The sequence below is a fragment of the Anarrhichthys ocellatus genome, unplaced genomic scaffold (assembly GCF_004355925.1).
Source record: "Anarrhichthys ocellatus isolate YVR2014 unplaced genomic scaffold, GSC_Weel_1.0 scaffold210, whole genome shotgun sequence".
Lineage (NCBI taxonomy): Eukaryota > Metazoa > Chordata > Actinopteri > Perciformes > Anarhichadidae > Anarrhichthys > Anarrhichthys ocellatus.
In genome coordinates, this window is record NW_022280240.1 from 1 (window position 1) to 14,615 (window position 14,615).

General features: G+C 42.2%; 2 protein-coding genes across 2 annotated transcripts; one reads left to right on the forward strand and one right to left on the reverse strand.

The window, feature by feature from the left end:
- Window positions 1-8: 8 nt before the first annotated feature.
- Window positions 9-4,320, reverse strand: LOC116400840 (tetratricopeptide repeat protein 16-like; the record flags this gene model as incomplete). The annotated part of the gene is made up of 7 exons (XM_031878926.1): window positions 4,273-4,320; window positions 3,321-3,502; window positions 3,022-3,112; window positions 2,341-2,478; window positions 1,203-1,303; window positions 385-514; window positions 9-117 (listed from the first exon to the last, which is right to left on the reverse strand). Coding segments are annotated over exons 1-7 (769 nt in total), but the record flags the coding sequence as incomplete, so codon positions are not given.
- Window positions 4,321-4,853: 533 nt separating this feature from the next.
- Window positions 4,854-14,218, forward strand: slc2a8 (solute carrier family 2 member 8). The gene is made up of 10 exons (XM_031878937.1): window positions 4,854-5,218; window positions 6,399-6,561; window positions 6,958-7,164; window positions 7,402-7,501; window positions 8,576-8,787; window positions 9,237-9,386; window positions 9,794-9,902; window positions 10,530-10,700; window positions 11,608-11,753; window positions 12,487-14,218. Exons 1-10 carry the CDS (start codon window positions 5,121-5,123, stop codon window positions 12,631-12,633), a joined length of 1,503 nt encoding a protein of 500 aa, XP_031734797.1. The 5' UTR covers window positions 4,854-5,120; the 3' UTR covers window positions 12,634-14,218.
- Window positions 14,219-14,615: the final 397 nt, after the last annotated feature.

A 14,615-nucleotide genomic window follows, 5' to 3' on the forward strand; every position in this document is an offset into this window, starting at 1 on the left:
GGCCTTGCGTGTGGCCTCCTCGCCGGCCTCCTGCAGCTGCAGCAGCAGGGCCGCGGCCTGCGGACACCGAGGGCTCAACGCCAACGCCGACTTCACGTCCCGATAACATCGTGACGTCTGGACACGAGAGGAAATCACTGGGAGTTTAACCACAGACCTTTGTTTTTTGCTTCAACTGTAAGCAAGCCTCTCAATACTGATCAAACGTGATTTAGTTGTTGGTGCAACAGCCTTAAGATTTTAAGTCCTGATACAAAACACTTCTGTTGTCTGCGGCCCTGCAGGACCTGAAGGAAGTTTTCTTCTTGATTCTTTACAGCATAAGCTCACCGCCTGAGATGTAACGTGTAAATGCGGCTGGTCTATAGTATCTGAAGTCGTAACCTGGTTGAGCAGTTTGAGCAGTCGGGCTCTGAGGACGTAAAGGTCGGATGTGGGACCGTCCGACAGCATCCAGTCGTTCACCTGCTTCAGACAGTCAGCGTGGTGACCTGCAGCCGTCAGACAGGCCAGACTGGAACACAAGGTACAAAACACATCGGCAACTACATCACTTCAGGCGGCAACCTCCGGTTCTGCCGAGTGAAGACGATGCGGAAGTGTCCTAAAACCTGCATTCTCTCTAGTGTCCACCAGGGGGCGACTCCTCTGGTTGTATAGAAGTCTATGAGAAAATGACTCTACTTCTCTCTTGATTTATTACCTCAGTAAACATTGTAAACATGAGTTTATGGTCTCAATCTCTAGTTTCAAGTCTTCTTCAATACAGCATGATGTTCATTGAGTACATTATGGTCCATTTAGAGTCAAACAGACCATAAAGCAGGGTATTTTATTTGTACCTGTAGATAGACTTGGTTTGCAATAGTAAGTATGTGAGATTAGCCGCGGACAGACAGACACACACACACACAGGACCAAATGCATAATCCCCCTGCAGGCTTGACGATCAATGTGTGTGAATTTGAAAAAAGAACTATCAGCGGAACAAAACTGTAGATTGTAAACATCACATCTTGAGTACTTGTTTGTCCCTTTACCTGCTCAATAATATGCTTTGATTTAGATCTATAATGTACAGATATCTTATGACATATACCTACGTATATCTGGTGTCATATCTCTGTAAAACACAGGATAGAACTGTAAGTAAACCTCAGCACAAACAACTTTAAACGGATCTTAGTACGCAGCTTGCTGACCTTCTGACCTCGTGGGCCCTGCAGCCGGGCTTCACCTCGGCAGCTTTGCTGAAGGCCTCCAGAGCCTCGAGGAAAAGGCCTCGGTCAAACAAACACTGGCCCTGAGACGACAGCAAACAGAGCGATCGCCTTTCAATTATTGTATGTTTAGACATTTATCTGAGATACTTATGAAGGGTGTAAATCATGAACAAACCAGAACTTTTGGATTATCTTTGCTGAACTGAGTCCAAACCCATCGCTTTTTAACCCAGAAACTGGTCTGAATTCTCCAAAATGCACATTTCATTTTTTCTGCCCAAACTCATCCGTGAAACTCGCTCATGTCATTTTCTTTTTGTTCACTTCTCTGCTCCTTATATTTTTGTTTGTTGTATAATAGATTTTATGCAAACAGATGAAATCCATTGAGAAAAAATCTCTTTTGCGATGGAAATCAGGCCAAGAAGGCAGCAAAGTTAAGAGTTAATACACGTCAATGTCATACATACAATAAACCAAAACATTACAGAGTAAAAAGCTAAAAGCCACACATCAACAGAAGAGATATACTGAATCTATTGGACAGCGGGAATGTTACAATTAGAGCTCAACTTGTAAACGTTTTGTTTTTTTCTTTGCACAAGATTTCAGTGTTTTTTGTCCATAAATATAGAAATATTCTATTTTATTTGGAATAATTAAGTTTAGTTTTAAGTTTAGTTTATTTTGCACAATTTAAAAAATAACAAACGTAACAGAGATAAATAACATCCCAGTGCAGGAAGAGGCAGAAATAAATAATGAATTAATTTGTCATAGTTGCTGGAAAGACTTCTTATATTCAGATGAAAAGTTGAGAATATATGAGGAGGCAAAGAAACACATGAGTCATTCAACTGGGATTCATTATAAAAACTACAGAAGAGAATAAAGAATGTAATGTATCGACTGACATGTTGAATGCACATTGAGGTTATTCAACTTGGAACAATTTAAATTCACGTTTAATGTTTTAGGATCTCAGAGATATGTTTCCATATATCTTTATCCACCTCTGACTCCCCTCTCCGTCTCTAAGTTGCTGTGGACAGACACACGCTAACAGCAGCAGTGAACCCCAGACAGAACCCAGAACAGAGGAGTGTGTCGTGGAGACCTGGAGGTAGTAGACGAAGGCCAAGCGGGGGCCGCAGGCTCCGGGCTCCAGGAGCCCGGCCCGTTTATAGCAGGCCGCTGCTGACTGGAAGTCACACAGCTGCAGGTAGGCCTCCGCCTGGCTCACATACAGCCCGGTCTGGAAACACACAGCGGCAGAGGTCTGAGACACAGGAACCTACTGGAGCATATTAAAACATCTCACACCAACAGGCACCAGAGTTATTACTGCCTGTGTCTGGAAACAAAGCTTATTTATCACAGTTTTTGTCCCATAAACAGCTGATCTATTTTACTACAATCTAATTATATGATCTGATGATTCATCAACATCTGAAAAGGAGGCGTGAGGATTAAGAGCAGCAGACTTTGAGACGATCACCGCTCCACAGCCGACCAACCAGCCAGACCTGCTGGACCAGAATGCCACCAAACTGCCCCAGAGAGGAGAGGGAGGAGAGCCCAGATGGAAGCTAAGCTAACCCAGCTAGGACCTGAGGCTACTCCACCACCCAGCAGGACACTGTTTGTTGTGTGTTTGTTGTCTTACAAATGGCTACAACTGAAATTCTTTGTGCATCTCTGTGTTGCATAACAACAATAAATGACCCTTGCATCTTTAATCTAAATGAAAAGCGTCACAGCAATCAGTACATTTCAACATGTGTCCTGTTATCAGCACCTGTTGCGGCTGCAGTGTGATGGCTTTGGAGAAGCAGATCACAGCCTTCTCATACTGGGACTTTCCCATTGCCTCGGTTCCATCGGTGTAACTGCAGAGAAACACACTATGAGCATTATTCACACCTGGAAAGGCTCTGACTGGATGTCACATAGATATTTTCAGCAAAGATCCCCCACATTTGGCTTTGTAGTATCTTACTGAACGCTATTTTGGTACAAAACCACAAATAAACAGTGAGGCTAAAGTAGAAGCCTCCTGAAAATGTGTCTTTGCTTCTTTTAATCCCCGTTTCTCACTGTTGTGCAGCCTTGCTCTGGGTGATGAGGCTCATCTGTAGCTCTGGTCTTGGGGGCCGTTTCTCTCCCGGCGCCAGAAAGATTTTACTGGAGCTGAAAAGCTGCTTGAAGGAGCTTTTGCTCCGGGCCTCCTCCAGCTCCTCTTCTGACACAGCGGTGGGAAATAAACTCTGCTCTTCTGCCTGCTGGTGAACAGTCAACACACAAAAGATTGAATGTACTAAAAGATCTCAGCGTTTCCTGAAGGGGTACCGAACTACGAAATAAAGAGGATGAGGCCGACTGACAATCAGGACATTTTCTCAGAGGAAAAAAGTGTAGTTGTTAGTTTAAGTTGATTTCTTCAATCAGAGCTCACTGTGTTGGATTCATAGCTCCATACAGAACATTAACTACTGTGTGGAGGTTTAAGGGAAACACAGAAATAAACAACACTTATCCAATTTACACATAACGAAAGAGCTATAAGACATCGATTGGATAACAAACCAACCGACAAACAAGTAATCAACATAACATGTTACATGCTTTACAATGTTGTGATCTAGTGATATTAAAACTGCACAGATCATTTTACAAAGTACACAATCTGTTGCTTTAACTGTATTCAGAGGTTGTTTGAAATTAGAGAAAGACAATGTGATAAAAAAATGTAAATAATGGATGTATATCTGTTAAAGGGGTTAACTTGTGGCAAGGAATAAAACCGGAGGTATAATATAAATGTATAATAAGCTTCAACCTCCTCTGCCTCGTCAACATTTGAGTTGTCCCTTTAATTTATTATCTAATTTAAGTATTTATTTGATATGCATTCTTTAACTCGTTAATTATTAATTACTGATACAGAAAGAAAGAAAATAAATAAATACAATTCAACTCAAAACTCGTAGTTAACAAGGTGCTAAAGTTAACAGACTTTGCTATTGTTAAAAAACTAATGTTATTTTACCTTTTGTTCATTGTCCATTGTGTGGTTCAGATAGTCAGTTTGCGTTAATCTGCTCTTTGCTGTTATTCTAGAGTCGCTAAATTAAAGTTACATCTGGTTGTCACCGTGGAAACCAACTTCAACACTGAGGCTTTTATTTTCTAAACGTTCAACTTTGAGCGAGAGTTTCCGCCTTACGTCATTTCCGGTAAAGTTTGAAACTAAGAAATCTCGGAGAACGTCAAACCGTTTAATATTTAGTTTTTTTACAAGTGTTAATAGTGTCTTAGCTTTATTGTAACTAACTTTAAGTAGTGTATAAAAACAGCGTGTAACATGTCTTTGACTGCTTTGCAAAATAAAATGTCGTTAGCTTAGCCCCAGTTAGCTTAGCTACTTTTCAATGAAAACAGCGGAAGCCCGGTATGTCAGTTTGACTGTGCTTATTAAACTGTTGTTTAATGACAATTGTAATAGCGTGACACGACACGACTTCAGCTGAGCACGTAGCTAACGTTAACTATCTCTGTCCCCCAAGCAACAACAGCATGAACCTTTATTTTGAAAACAGGAAATAGCAGGCACAAATGAAGATCAGCTGACTTAAATGTTGACAAGGCAAGTTGGGGTGTAGGAAGAAGCAGTTTCTGCGGTAAATAACTGAAATGTCGTTAATGTGACACTGTAGCCTCTAGTATCCCGGTTCCGTCCTCGTGTAGCTGCTCGGTTGCCAGTTTGTAACGCAACAAACGTTGATTTTTTTCCCCCTCGGGTTAGTTTTGCTCGACCTGTTGATGCATATAAAACACTGAAGAAGAAGAAGAAGAAGAAGAAGAAGGAGGAGGACACATTTAGATACTTTCCTCAGCATGGACATCCAGAACGAGAGGACGCGGCTGCTGGATGGGGAGGAGGGCGGAGACGGGGATCCTACCGGACTCATGTCGGAGCAGGACGCGTACCTGAGGTCAGTTAACACACAAACATACCACTTCAGTGTATTCTGCTGACAGAATGCTGCATAACAAAACACACATTCCAGGCACTGGCACGTGCGCTGGAGTCATGTGCATGCACCTTAATGTCTGTCATTCCAAGGGTCCATTCAGTACCATGAGTAACCGACGAATATATAGTACAAAGAATCAATCAGTGCACTCTGGACACATGGCTATCTTATCAGTCATTCATGTTTGTCAAATCCATTCTGATGTACTGTCTGCACTATGCAGCTGCTGTTGAAATGTCAGATTTAATTGTGTCCATCACAAGTTCCCAGAGTCTTCAAATGACTCACTAACCCAGTTAATACATCTTTAAATCAACTGATATGCTAATTAGTTGATTAAACAAATGTTCCATTTTGTTTCATGTCGTTCAAAAAGGAATGGAAATCAATGGCTGCCAAGGAATAGTAGTATTTACAGCCGGGTTTGTCACGTTTCTTTATATATTTGATGGTGGGCCATGTACAGAACAATGAATTCTAATACAGGCCCACTTAAACTATGACGATGAGAAATGTAAATCAAGTTAAAACTGGCAGAAATAGATTAATATAATTTTTTTTTAATTCATGTCTTAGTGCCCACTTAAAATATTACAATGTAAATCTGTCTAATATTAATATGTAACAGACAGAGCAGGCAGAAATGGTAACATATTGTTTTCTTTGCCAAGAGGTTTAGAGATACTTTCACAAAATGTAGTTGACATAAATATTAAAATTATGTTATTTTGATTCTTAAAACAAAGAGTTTGCAGATTGAAGCGTGTAAGTTTATAGAGCTGACAGCATCCTGCTCTTTCACTGAGACATTTTAACTTATTTGAGCAGCTGAACGTTCCTTTGATCTCGGGCTCTTCTCAGTTTTTACGTCCTCGCCTCCTTTCCTCGCCTCCTCCCCTCGCGGACTTAGTCCCTCCCACCTGAGATGCGAGCTGAGGAAGACAGGTGAGGAGTCGAGGGCAACGGGCATTTAACAAAAGGAGACATCCGTACTTCGGAGGCGTCACTTCCACAAAGGATACACGTGTGCATCCTGAACTCTATTCTTGAGTCACAGGCAGGAGGAGACAAGGAGGCACGAGAAGAGCCCCAACCTGTGGTCTTCACGCTCTTGCTCTGTTCCTCTTTCTCTCCACAGCAAAGTGAAGAACAGGAACTTGTACCTGGCGACGTTCGCCTCCGTTCTGGGTCCCATGAGCTTCGGCTTCGTGTTGGGCTACAGCTCCCCCGCCATCCCCGAACTCACCAGGATCGCCGACCCTCGGCTGCGGCTGGACGCCGACCAGGCCTCGTGGTTCGGGGTACGATGGTCCAGTGTCACAAAGCAGAACAGCTCTTAAATGATGTGCTGTTGTGGTTTCTTTTTTTTACTTATCAGCAGTTTTAATGTGATCACATGTTGTCCAAACACGTTGGACTCACTTGGGGTCAAAAACCTAGGGACAGCATGAAAAGTAAAAAACACAGAAAAGAGTTGCTTACGATCATGTTAAAAAGCAATTTACATCTCAGATTGTGAGGTGAAACAATAGAAGTCATTGAAGGATTTATTGTAAAATATATGTCGTTTTTAAATGCAACTTTTTTTCATTCCAATATAGACATTTTTAAGCAGACAATATTGTGATGAACAGCTGACAGCTCGGAGTCCAAATGTAGTTGAAATGTCCCTAATCTCTGTGTCGTTGGCGTCTCAGTCCATAGTGACGGTGGGAGCGGCGGCCGGCGGCCTGCTGGGCGGTTGGATGGTGGGGAAGATCGGCAGGAAGCTCACCCTGATGTTCTGCTCGCTGCCGTTCGTCTTCGGCTTCACCGTCATCATCGCGGCGCAGAACGTGTGGATGCTTTACATCGGCCGGGTGCTCACGGGCGTCGCCAGCGGGGTCACGTCGCTGGTCGTCCCGGTAAGAAGCGTGTTTTGTTCTGTTCAACCCCGTGTTGTTATGACGGGGCTTTTATTCTTCTTCTTTGTTGGTGTTCACGCCGTGGTTTCCTGCCTTGTTGCACATTAAAGCCACAGCATGTAACTTTGAATAAAAATACCTTTTTGTCACATGTACATGAGCCAGACAATGCGGCTCCTCGGGCTCATTATCACTGAGAGCTGGTGCGTGCTGATCTTTCTGTCTCTCTCCGCTCAGCTGTATATCTCTGAGATGGCACACGAGCGCGTACGCGGGCTGTTGGGCTCCTGCGTGCAACTCATGGTGGTGTTCGGCATCATGGGAGCTTATCTGGCAGGTATGTTACGCTCAGTTTCATGTGTTTATGGTGTCCTTAAACCTCATTCGGTGAAGTCTGACTCCGGGTTATTGAGAAAGTCCCACGAGGTCTCAGTTTACAAGCTGTGAATCATCAAGGTTTTCTTTCATGAAGTAACTTACAACTTTACAACACTCACCATTATGACAGCAACTACATAATACATAACATTAGCCTTCTTCTGGTTGTTATCTGTATTAACGCTTCTTTCTCGGTCAAACACCCGTTAAAACAGTTTAGTTAGAAGTTTAGTTGAGTTAAATTAGAGGTTGAGAAGAAGAAGAAGACTGAAAGCTGGCCATCATGTGATGCGATCATCGACGTCTCTGATTGACCTGCATGAAAATAGCTGCTTCTCGCTAATCTTGTTAGCTGCATGCCATTTAATAGACGCTGGTGTGTCACACAGGGGTTGTCTCCTGTTAGAGGACACAGATGTTTATTATGTAATTTGGGTCGACTGGCCTTTTTTCAATGTGTAACGAATGTGGTCATTTATTTAGTTGATGTCATATAAAGGAACCAAAAAAAAACCAAACTAACCAGCTGCCTTTCGACACAAAGGTGAACACTGTGATCGTTATACAACGATCCAGTGGAGCAATCAGATCTGCAGAGGAATGTATTTTAGAAGCAGCAGCTTGTGAGGAGAACCTGGACCTGACAAGTCTCCGCTGTGTCCTGCAGCCTCCAGTGTGTCGTGCACCAGGACCTGACACTTGCAGAACACAACTAGGGGGAAACTCAGATCTTATTGGGCCTCTCATTTAAAGACAACAGAGTTAAGGCAGCTGATGTCATAACTGTGTCTTCATTTTTAATAGGATCCATCTGTCAATTAGGAGCTTCAGGAGCATCCTCTCAGTCTGATTATTGTCTCAGTTAGATTATGCTTCAAGATCTGGCAACTAACGTTGGCGAACGCCCTAGATTACTCATTTTCATAATGCTAAATATGTCTGTTGTAAATATCTAACGTTAGCAAATGAAATATAAATTCATTATGCAAATATAACCCAATCCGCCCCCGTGACGTGTGACCTGGTCCTGCAGGTCTCTACCTGGACTGGCGCTGGCTGGCGATCTGCAGCTCCATCCCGCCGACGCTGCTGATGGTCTGCATGTGCTTCATGCCAGAGACACCCCGCTTCCTGCTGTCACTGGGCAAGAGGCGGGAGGCCGAGGAGGCGCTGCGCTTCCTGCGGGGGCCCGACGCCCCCGTCGAGTGGGAGTGCGCCCGCATCGAGGACGCCTGTAATCAGCAGGTGAGTCGTGGATCAGGAACAGAGGGAGGAGGCTCAAACCAACAGAACGTTTGACACTGAAGACGCTCTTTGGAAGTGTTGAAGCCAATACCAGGACGGTTCAGGTCAAAGGGTCACATAGTCTAGTCTGCAGTCCCAGACCATGACATGTCTCACTGATTGTATCTTAAAAGGACAGTTCTTTTGGGCAGACATCTATTGCTGAAGAGAGCATAGATGTCTGCTTCAGTTCCCCGTCATAAAGATCTGTCTGACAGCAAGGTAAAGAAAATATTCTGAATATAGCGTTCACTTAAACTGATTCTTTTAGGTGTCTAAACTCCATCTACTGTAGTAAAACCCTGACTATGTAGAAGTACCTCATACAACCACACGTCTAAACATCACATCCCTTCTAAAGGGTTGAGTCAGTGAGGGCCTGGTGACCCAGGTCTCTCTGTCCTCTTCAGGGCTCTAGTTTCCAGATGTCCGACCTGAAGGACCCCGGCGTCTACAAGCCTCTGGTGATAGGCGTCATGCTGATGATATTCCAGCAGATGACGGGGATCAATGCCATCATGTTCTACGCTGAGAACATATTTGAACAGGCGCATTTTAAGGTGAGGAGGCTTTAAAATGGGATTTATTTCTAATTAACTTTGAATTCAGCTGCAGTTACAAATGTGTTTTACAGCTACTGTCCAGTGCTGTTGATGACGAGTCTTTTATTCTCTCGTCAGAACTTGATGAAATTCTTAAGGATGTACTGAAAAAATATTCAAGTAGTTCAATCTACTGTTTTAATAACTACCTGTTCAGATCAATCATTTTAACTTTTAAACTACAACTGAATCCAAAAGCAAACAAAAACTAGTTTTTTATTTAAATTTCACCTTGAAATCCCACACGGAATTGTAATTTAATGTATAAATGAATGTAAGAGTGACAGCACTTTCTGCATATCCTATCAGTGAAAACACGACTATCTTGTTGAAAACATCGATGTGAATATTTCGCTGTTCTTCAGGAGAGCGACCTGGCGTCAGTGATCGTGGGTCTGATTCAGGTCGTGTTTACGGGCGTGGCGGCGCTGATCATGGACAGAGCTGGAAGAAAAATCCTTCTCATAATCTCAGGTATTTTCAATTAAATGTGATATATTAAACCCATTTAATTAACTTCTTTTAACATTTCAAATAATCCTTTGGAGCCAATCGTTTTAATGTTTGAACCAAACACAAAGCGGATTTTCTCGTGTGATAGCAGGACCATTTGTGTTTTTACAAACGGTGTCCTGTCCGGTTCATTAAGTCATCTGGAGGTGTTTCACCAACCTGTATCCACTTTATCTAGCAAGCCACACGACCACAAACCAATTGATCTGGTTTACTACAGCGGCATGAACCCAAAATAAACAGATTTTAACAGATAAAATGTTAACAAAACGACTCGTGGTAACGTTGACGATTTATAAAAAGTCTGAATTCATGGTCTGTCAGGTCTGTTCGCAGGACGACAAGCAAAGTACTTTTAAAATGCTTGTTTTCTGAATGGAGTCTGGATCGATCAGTGCTAGGCTAGCACTGCTAGGCTAAGCTAACATTGTAGCTGCTACGTAAAATGTATTTGAGGTTATTCTAAATAATAATTTGATAGTGTTTTTTAATGAAATGATGTCACCACTTCAGTTCTCTCTTCTGCACCAGACACGACGTGACGGATTGTGTTTCTGTGTTTGTTTCTTTCTCCCATTCATAATCGAGGCGTTTTAATGGCGATCAGCACCACAGCATTCGGGGTTTACTTCTACCTGATGTCCAAACTTCACAGCACCAGCTCGCTGGGCCTCACGGACATCCAGAGCCAGGCTGGCGTAGAACCCCACGCTGACCTGGCCTGGCTGGCCCTGGCCAGCATGGCCGTCTTCATCACAGGTGAGATCCAGGGTCTGACATTAATCTAATCCAGTTATTAAAGGGCAGCCTCTCTTTCTGAACATGGAACCAATTTCACTTGTTTTTGTGTCTAAGTGACTAATGGGGACAACCGGCAGCTCCTCACTGTCAACGTACATCCACTAAACGTTCTTGTTGTGCTGCAGTCGGGGACAGTGAGCATTTATCAAGAGGTGGAGTAAGTTAGCTGCTGATGAGCCTTTATGTGATGTAGTGTTTGGATATCATTGTTGCATCCGGATTCACAGAGATGCATTATGGAGTCATCTGCAAAGCGTCTAATCCTCCAAATAGACTAAATCCACAAAATGTTGGTAATTGCGATTTGCAGAGGTGGAACAAGAACTCAGAACCTTTACTTGAGTAAAAATACTAATACCACACGATGAAAATACAAGTAAAAGTCCTGCATTAAAGGCCTTACTGAAGTCAAAGTATGTAATGAGCTAAATGTACTTTAGGTAGTTAAAGTATTGATAGTCCTGTAAAATGTTTTTACAAACTCCTTCATATCATGTTGGCTAGTTTAATCGACAACAATGAATCATATTCTATAAGAGCGTCACGTTTTTGTTGTCATCCTGTTTTCAGCTTTGTGACGATGCTTTTTCCTGCTGATCCGAGAGGCTTTTTAAAGAGTTTATTTAGCTGAAGAAGTATTCTCAACACATAAAGGAAACACTTCATCCTTTAGCTCATCACAAACATTCAACATCAACACATCTGGAGATACGTGGTTTTACCTGATCAGGAAGGAGATGAAAAACAAGACAATATTGTATTGGGATAGAAGTGTTAACTTAAATTTGATACAGTACCTCCACTTTGTACTTCAGTGCAAGTTGATGTAGTCCTGTACCACATTGATAGTTGTTGCTGTGTTCAGGTTTTGCTCTCGGTTGGGGTCCGATCCCGTGGCTCGTCATGTCGGAGATTTTCCCCTCCAAAGTGAGGGGGGTCGCCAGCGCCGCCTGCGTCCTCACCAACTGGAGCATGGCGTTCCTCGTCACCAAGAACTTCCAAGACATGATGGTGAGTGCTCAGCAGGACTAAACGGGGTTTCATAAAAATAGATTTTGGGGACATGTGATTTATTTGGTGGGAGGCCAGATAGGACGTAGTTAAAGATTTGTTTCTCTCTTGATCAACTTTGAATAGTTATGTAATGAATGTGGCATGATATCCTGTTAAAGGGCCAGCGTGTAGCATTTCAGGGGATCTATTAGTAAATGTAATATAATATTCATAACTATGTTTTTATTAGTGTGTAATCACCTGAAACTAAGAATTGTTGTTTCCGTTAGCTTAGCATAAGTCCTTCATATCTACATGGGGAGCAGGTCCTCCTCACTGAGTCCACCATGTTGCACCTCCATCTTTGTACGGTAGCCCAGAACAGACGAACCAAAACACTGATTCTAGAGAGACTGTCACGTTCTCACGTTACCTGAAGGCCACCGTAGTTCTCCGACACAGTTGTGTATTTGGTTGGTTTCAATCTGCAACCTCACCACTAGATGGCACTAAATCCTACACACTGCTCCTTTAAAACTGTGACCTCGTGATCACAGAATATATAACTTGTTGCTGTTCAACTCAACATCATGTCAAAACGTTTTCTCATAAAGGAAAACATTAGAAACGGTACATGCATCACTGACTCTCTGAATTTGTAGATGCTTTTGGAGCATTCTTTGGGGGGGGTATACAGTCTTGTTGCCTTTTGTAATCTTATGTGAAGCTATGAAACCTTTTCCTCTTCCAGGGTCTTCTAACCAGCGCCGGAACCTTCTGGCTCTTCGCCTCGATGTGCGTCCTCAACATCATCTTCACCATCGCCTTCATCCCAGAAACAAAGGGCAAGACACTGGAGCAGATCGAGGCCACTTTTAGGGGCACATCAGGTCCATGAAGAGCCCCCCCCCCCCCCCACCCCTCACATCACACATGACAAAAACTGAAAAACCTCAGACCTGGTATCTCTGAGCTGACTCGTCTTTGGGACACTGTGGGCATTTCATATCTGTGTTAAGCCTGTGAAGCTGATTTAAACACTATAAAGAATAATAATAATATAATGTTCAGTTGTACGGAGGTGTGCTGTTGAACTGCTTTTTTAATGGGAGGTGTTTCTAATTTTTTGTCCGTCTGACTTGAACCCTTCAACATTGAAGAAGTTGATGGTCGGGCCGTTAAATGCAGTTTTCTGCAGGTCAACTCCTTTAAATCTTAACACATCTAAGTGACTCCAGTGACACTTCAACTGCAGTAAAATCAAACACGAGAGGGAATAAATCATTTTATTCATTTATAAAATTACCTTTTTTATTTTTCTTGTGCATTTAAAAACTAAAAACACGTCGGGGAGCTTTATTCATTTATTTTTCATTCCACTGCGTCCCAAAATAAATGACGGAGCAGCCTTATAAATGTGCTTCAGTCACCACCAATCTTCACCATTTCACTGTAACTGCTCGTGGCTATCGGCGCTGGTCTTGTTTAATTGGACTGTATTTTTGCAAAGAGGCTCATTTGCATAGAAAAGAGGCACGTTTTGCACCAAATGTCTGCACATTATCTCATTAGCACAGGAGCACAGAGAGGTGTTTAGCTCGGTAGCACGGTTTCTTTGAGTTTTATCAGTGTGCTGCTACTGCCAGCATGGAAGCTCTCCACTGCCCCCTGCAGGTCTCACTGCTGTCACTCACCTTCATGTCGACGCGTTCACATCTTCTGTGTGATCGCCTTTAGGTCATGTGCATGGGGAAAGCTATAATAACACTGGGGTCTTCTCTACCTTCATGTTTGGATTATTTACTGTGTAAAAGAGGAACAGAGGCTGTGATGAGCTTGAGTTAATGTCAGCTTTAATAGATTCCAGAGGGGTTGAGTTTTTAATAAAAACAACCACTACTGCAGCGTGATCTACTCCACTTAAGCTTCATGTATCAGCAGGTTCTCTACACTGAGAAGATGTTTGGTTGAAAACAAGAAATACTTAAAAAATAACTTGAAAAATATTTATCATAAGTGTGGGCAAAATGGAGACTTCTAAACGAAGTTGGTGTTCACTACTTTCTCTATGTTCCCTTGGTCAGAATGATGTCTGGTGGGCCTGCTCCTTACACTCTAACAAAGATGTTCTGAGCAGAATCTTTACTGTCGTGGTGTTTTAGGAGAAAGCATGCTGAGGTGACTGGACTCTGCTGTTTACACTGATCGTTCATTTATCTGTGAAGTGAATGTCATCAGAGACATGAAGTGATAATTAAACCGATTCAGTGATGGAAGCTTTAGTAAAACCTTGTTTAATAACTGAATGAATACGGGTTTGTTTTTGTACTTTTTTTTTTTTTGGTAATAATTTGCTCTTACTCTTGTAAAGGAAATGAAACATTTGTTAACTGACTTGTAAAGATAATGATGATGTTCAATGTCATACTTCACTGATGTCATCTCATTTGACTCTCATTTGAATAAATAATTGTCTGTTTTGAGTTCAGTGAAGCTATGAATCATTCCACTACCTGTTTTCTTCTTCTGGTGGCCGGATGTTTGTAATAATATTCCATCTGTTATATATTTATAATATATATATAAATTGACTCTGAATTAAGTCTGAACAGGATCAAATGAAGCTCTTTGTCCCGGTTTCACCAGCAAAACTTTCCATTCTTTGCGTCCTTCATCCCGCTATGAAATTGAATTGAAGCATAAACTGTGTATGAATAAAAATCACCGTAATGCTTTAAACGCCTTGCGATTCAAAGATCTTTAGCCTAATTATTATTTTAAATAATAACCTTGTCGACATGTGATGCACAGGGCAGAAAGACATCAAAATAAAATAAATCATTTAAAAAAAGAATACTAGAACAAATTATGGGATAAAGT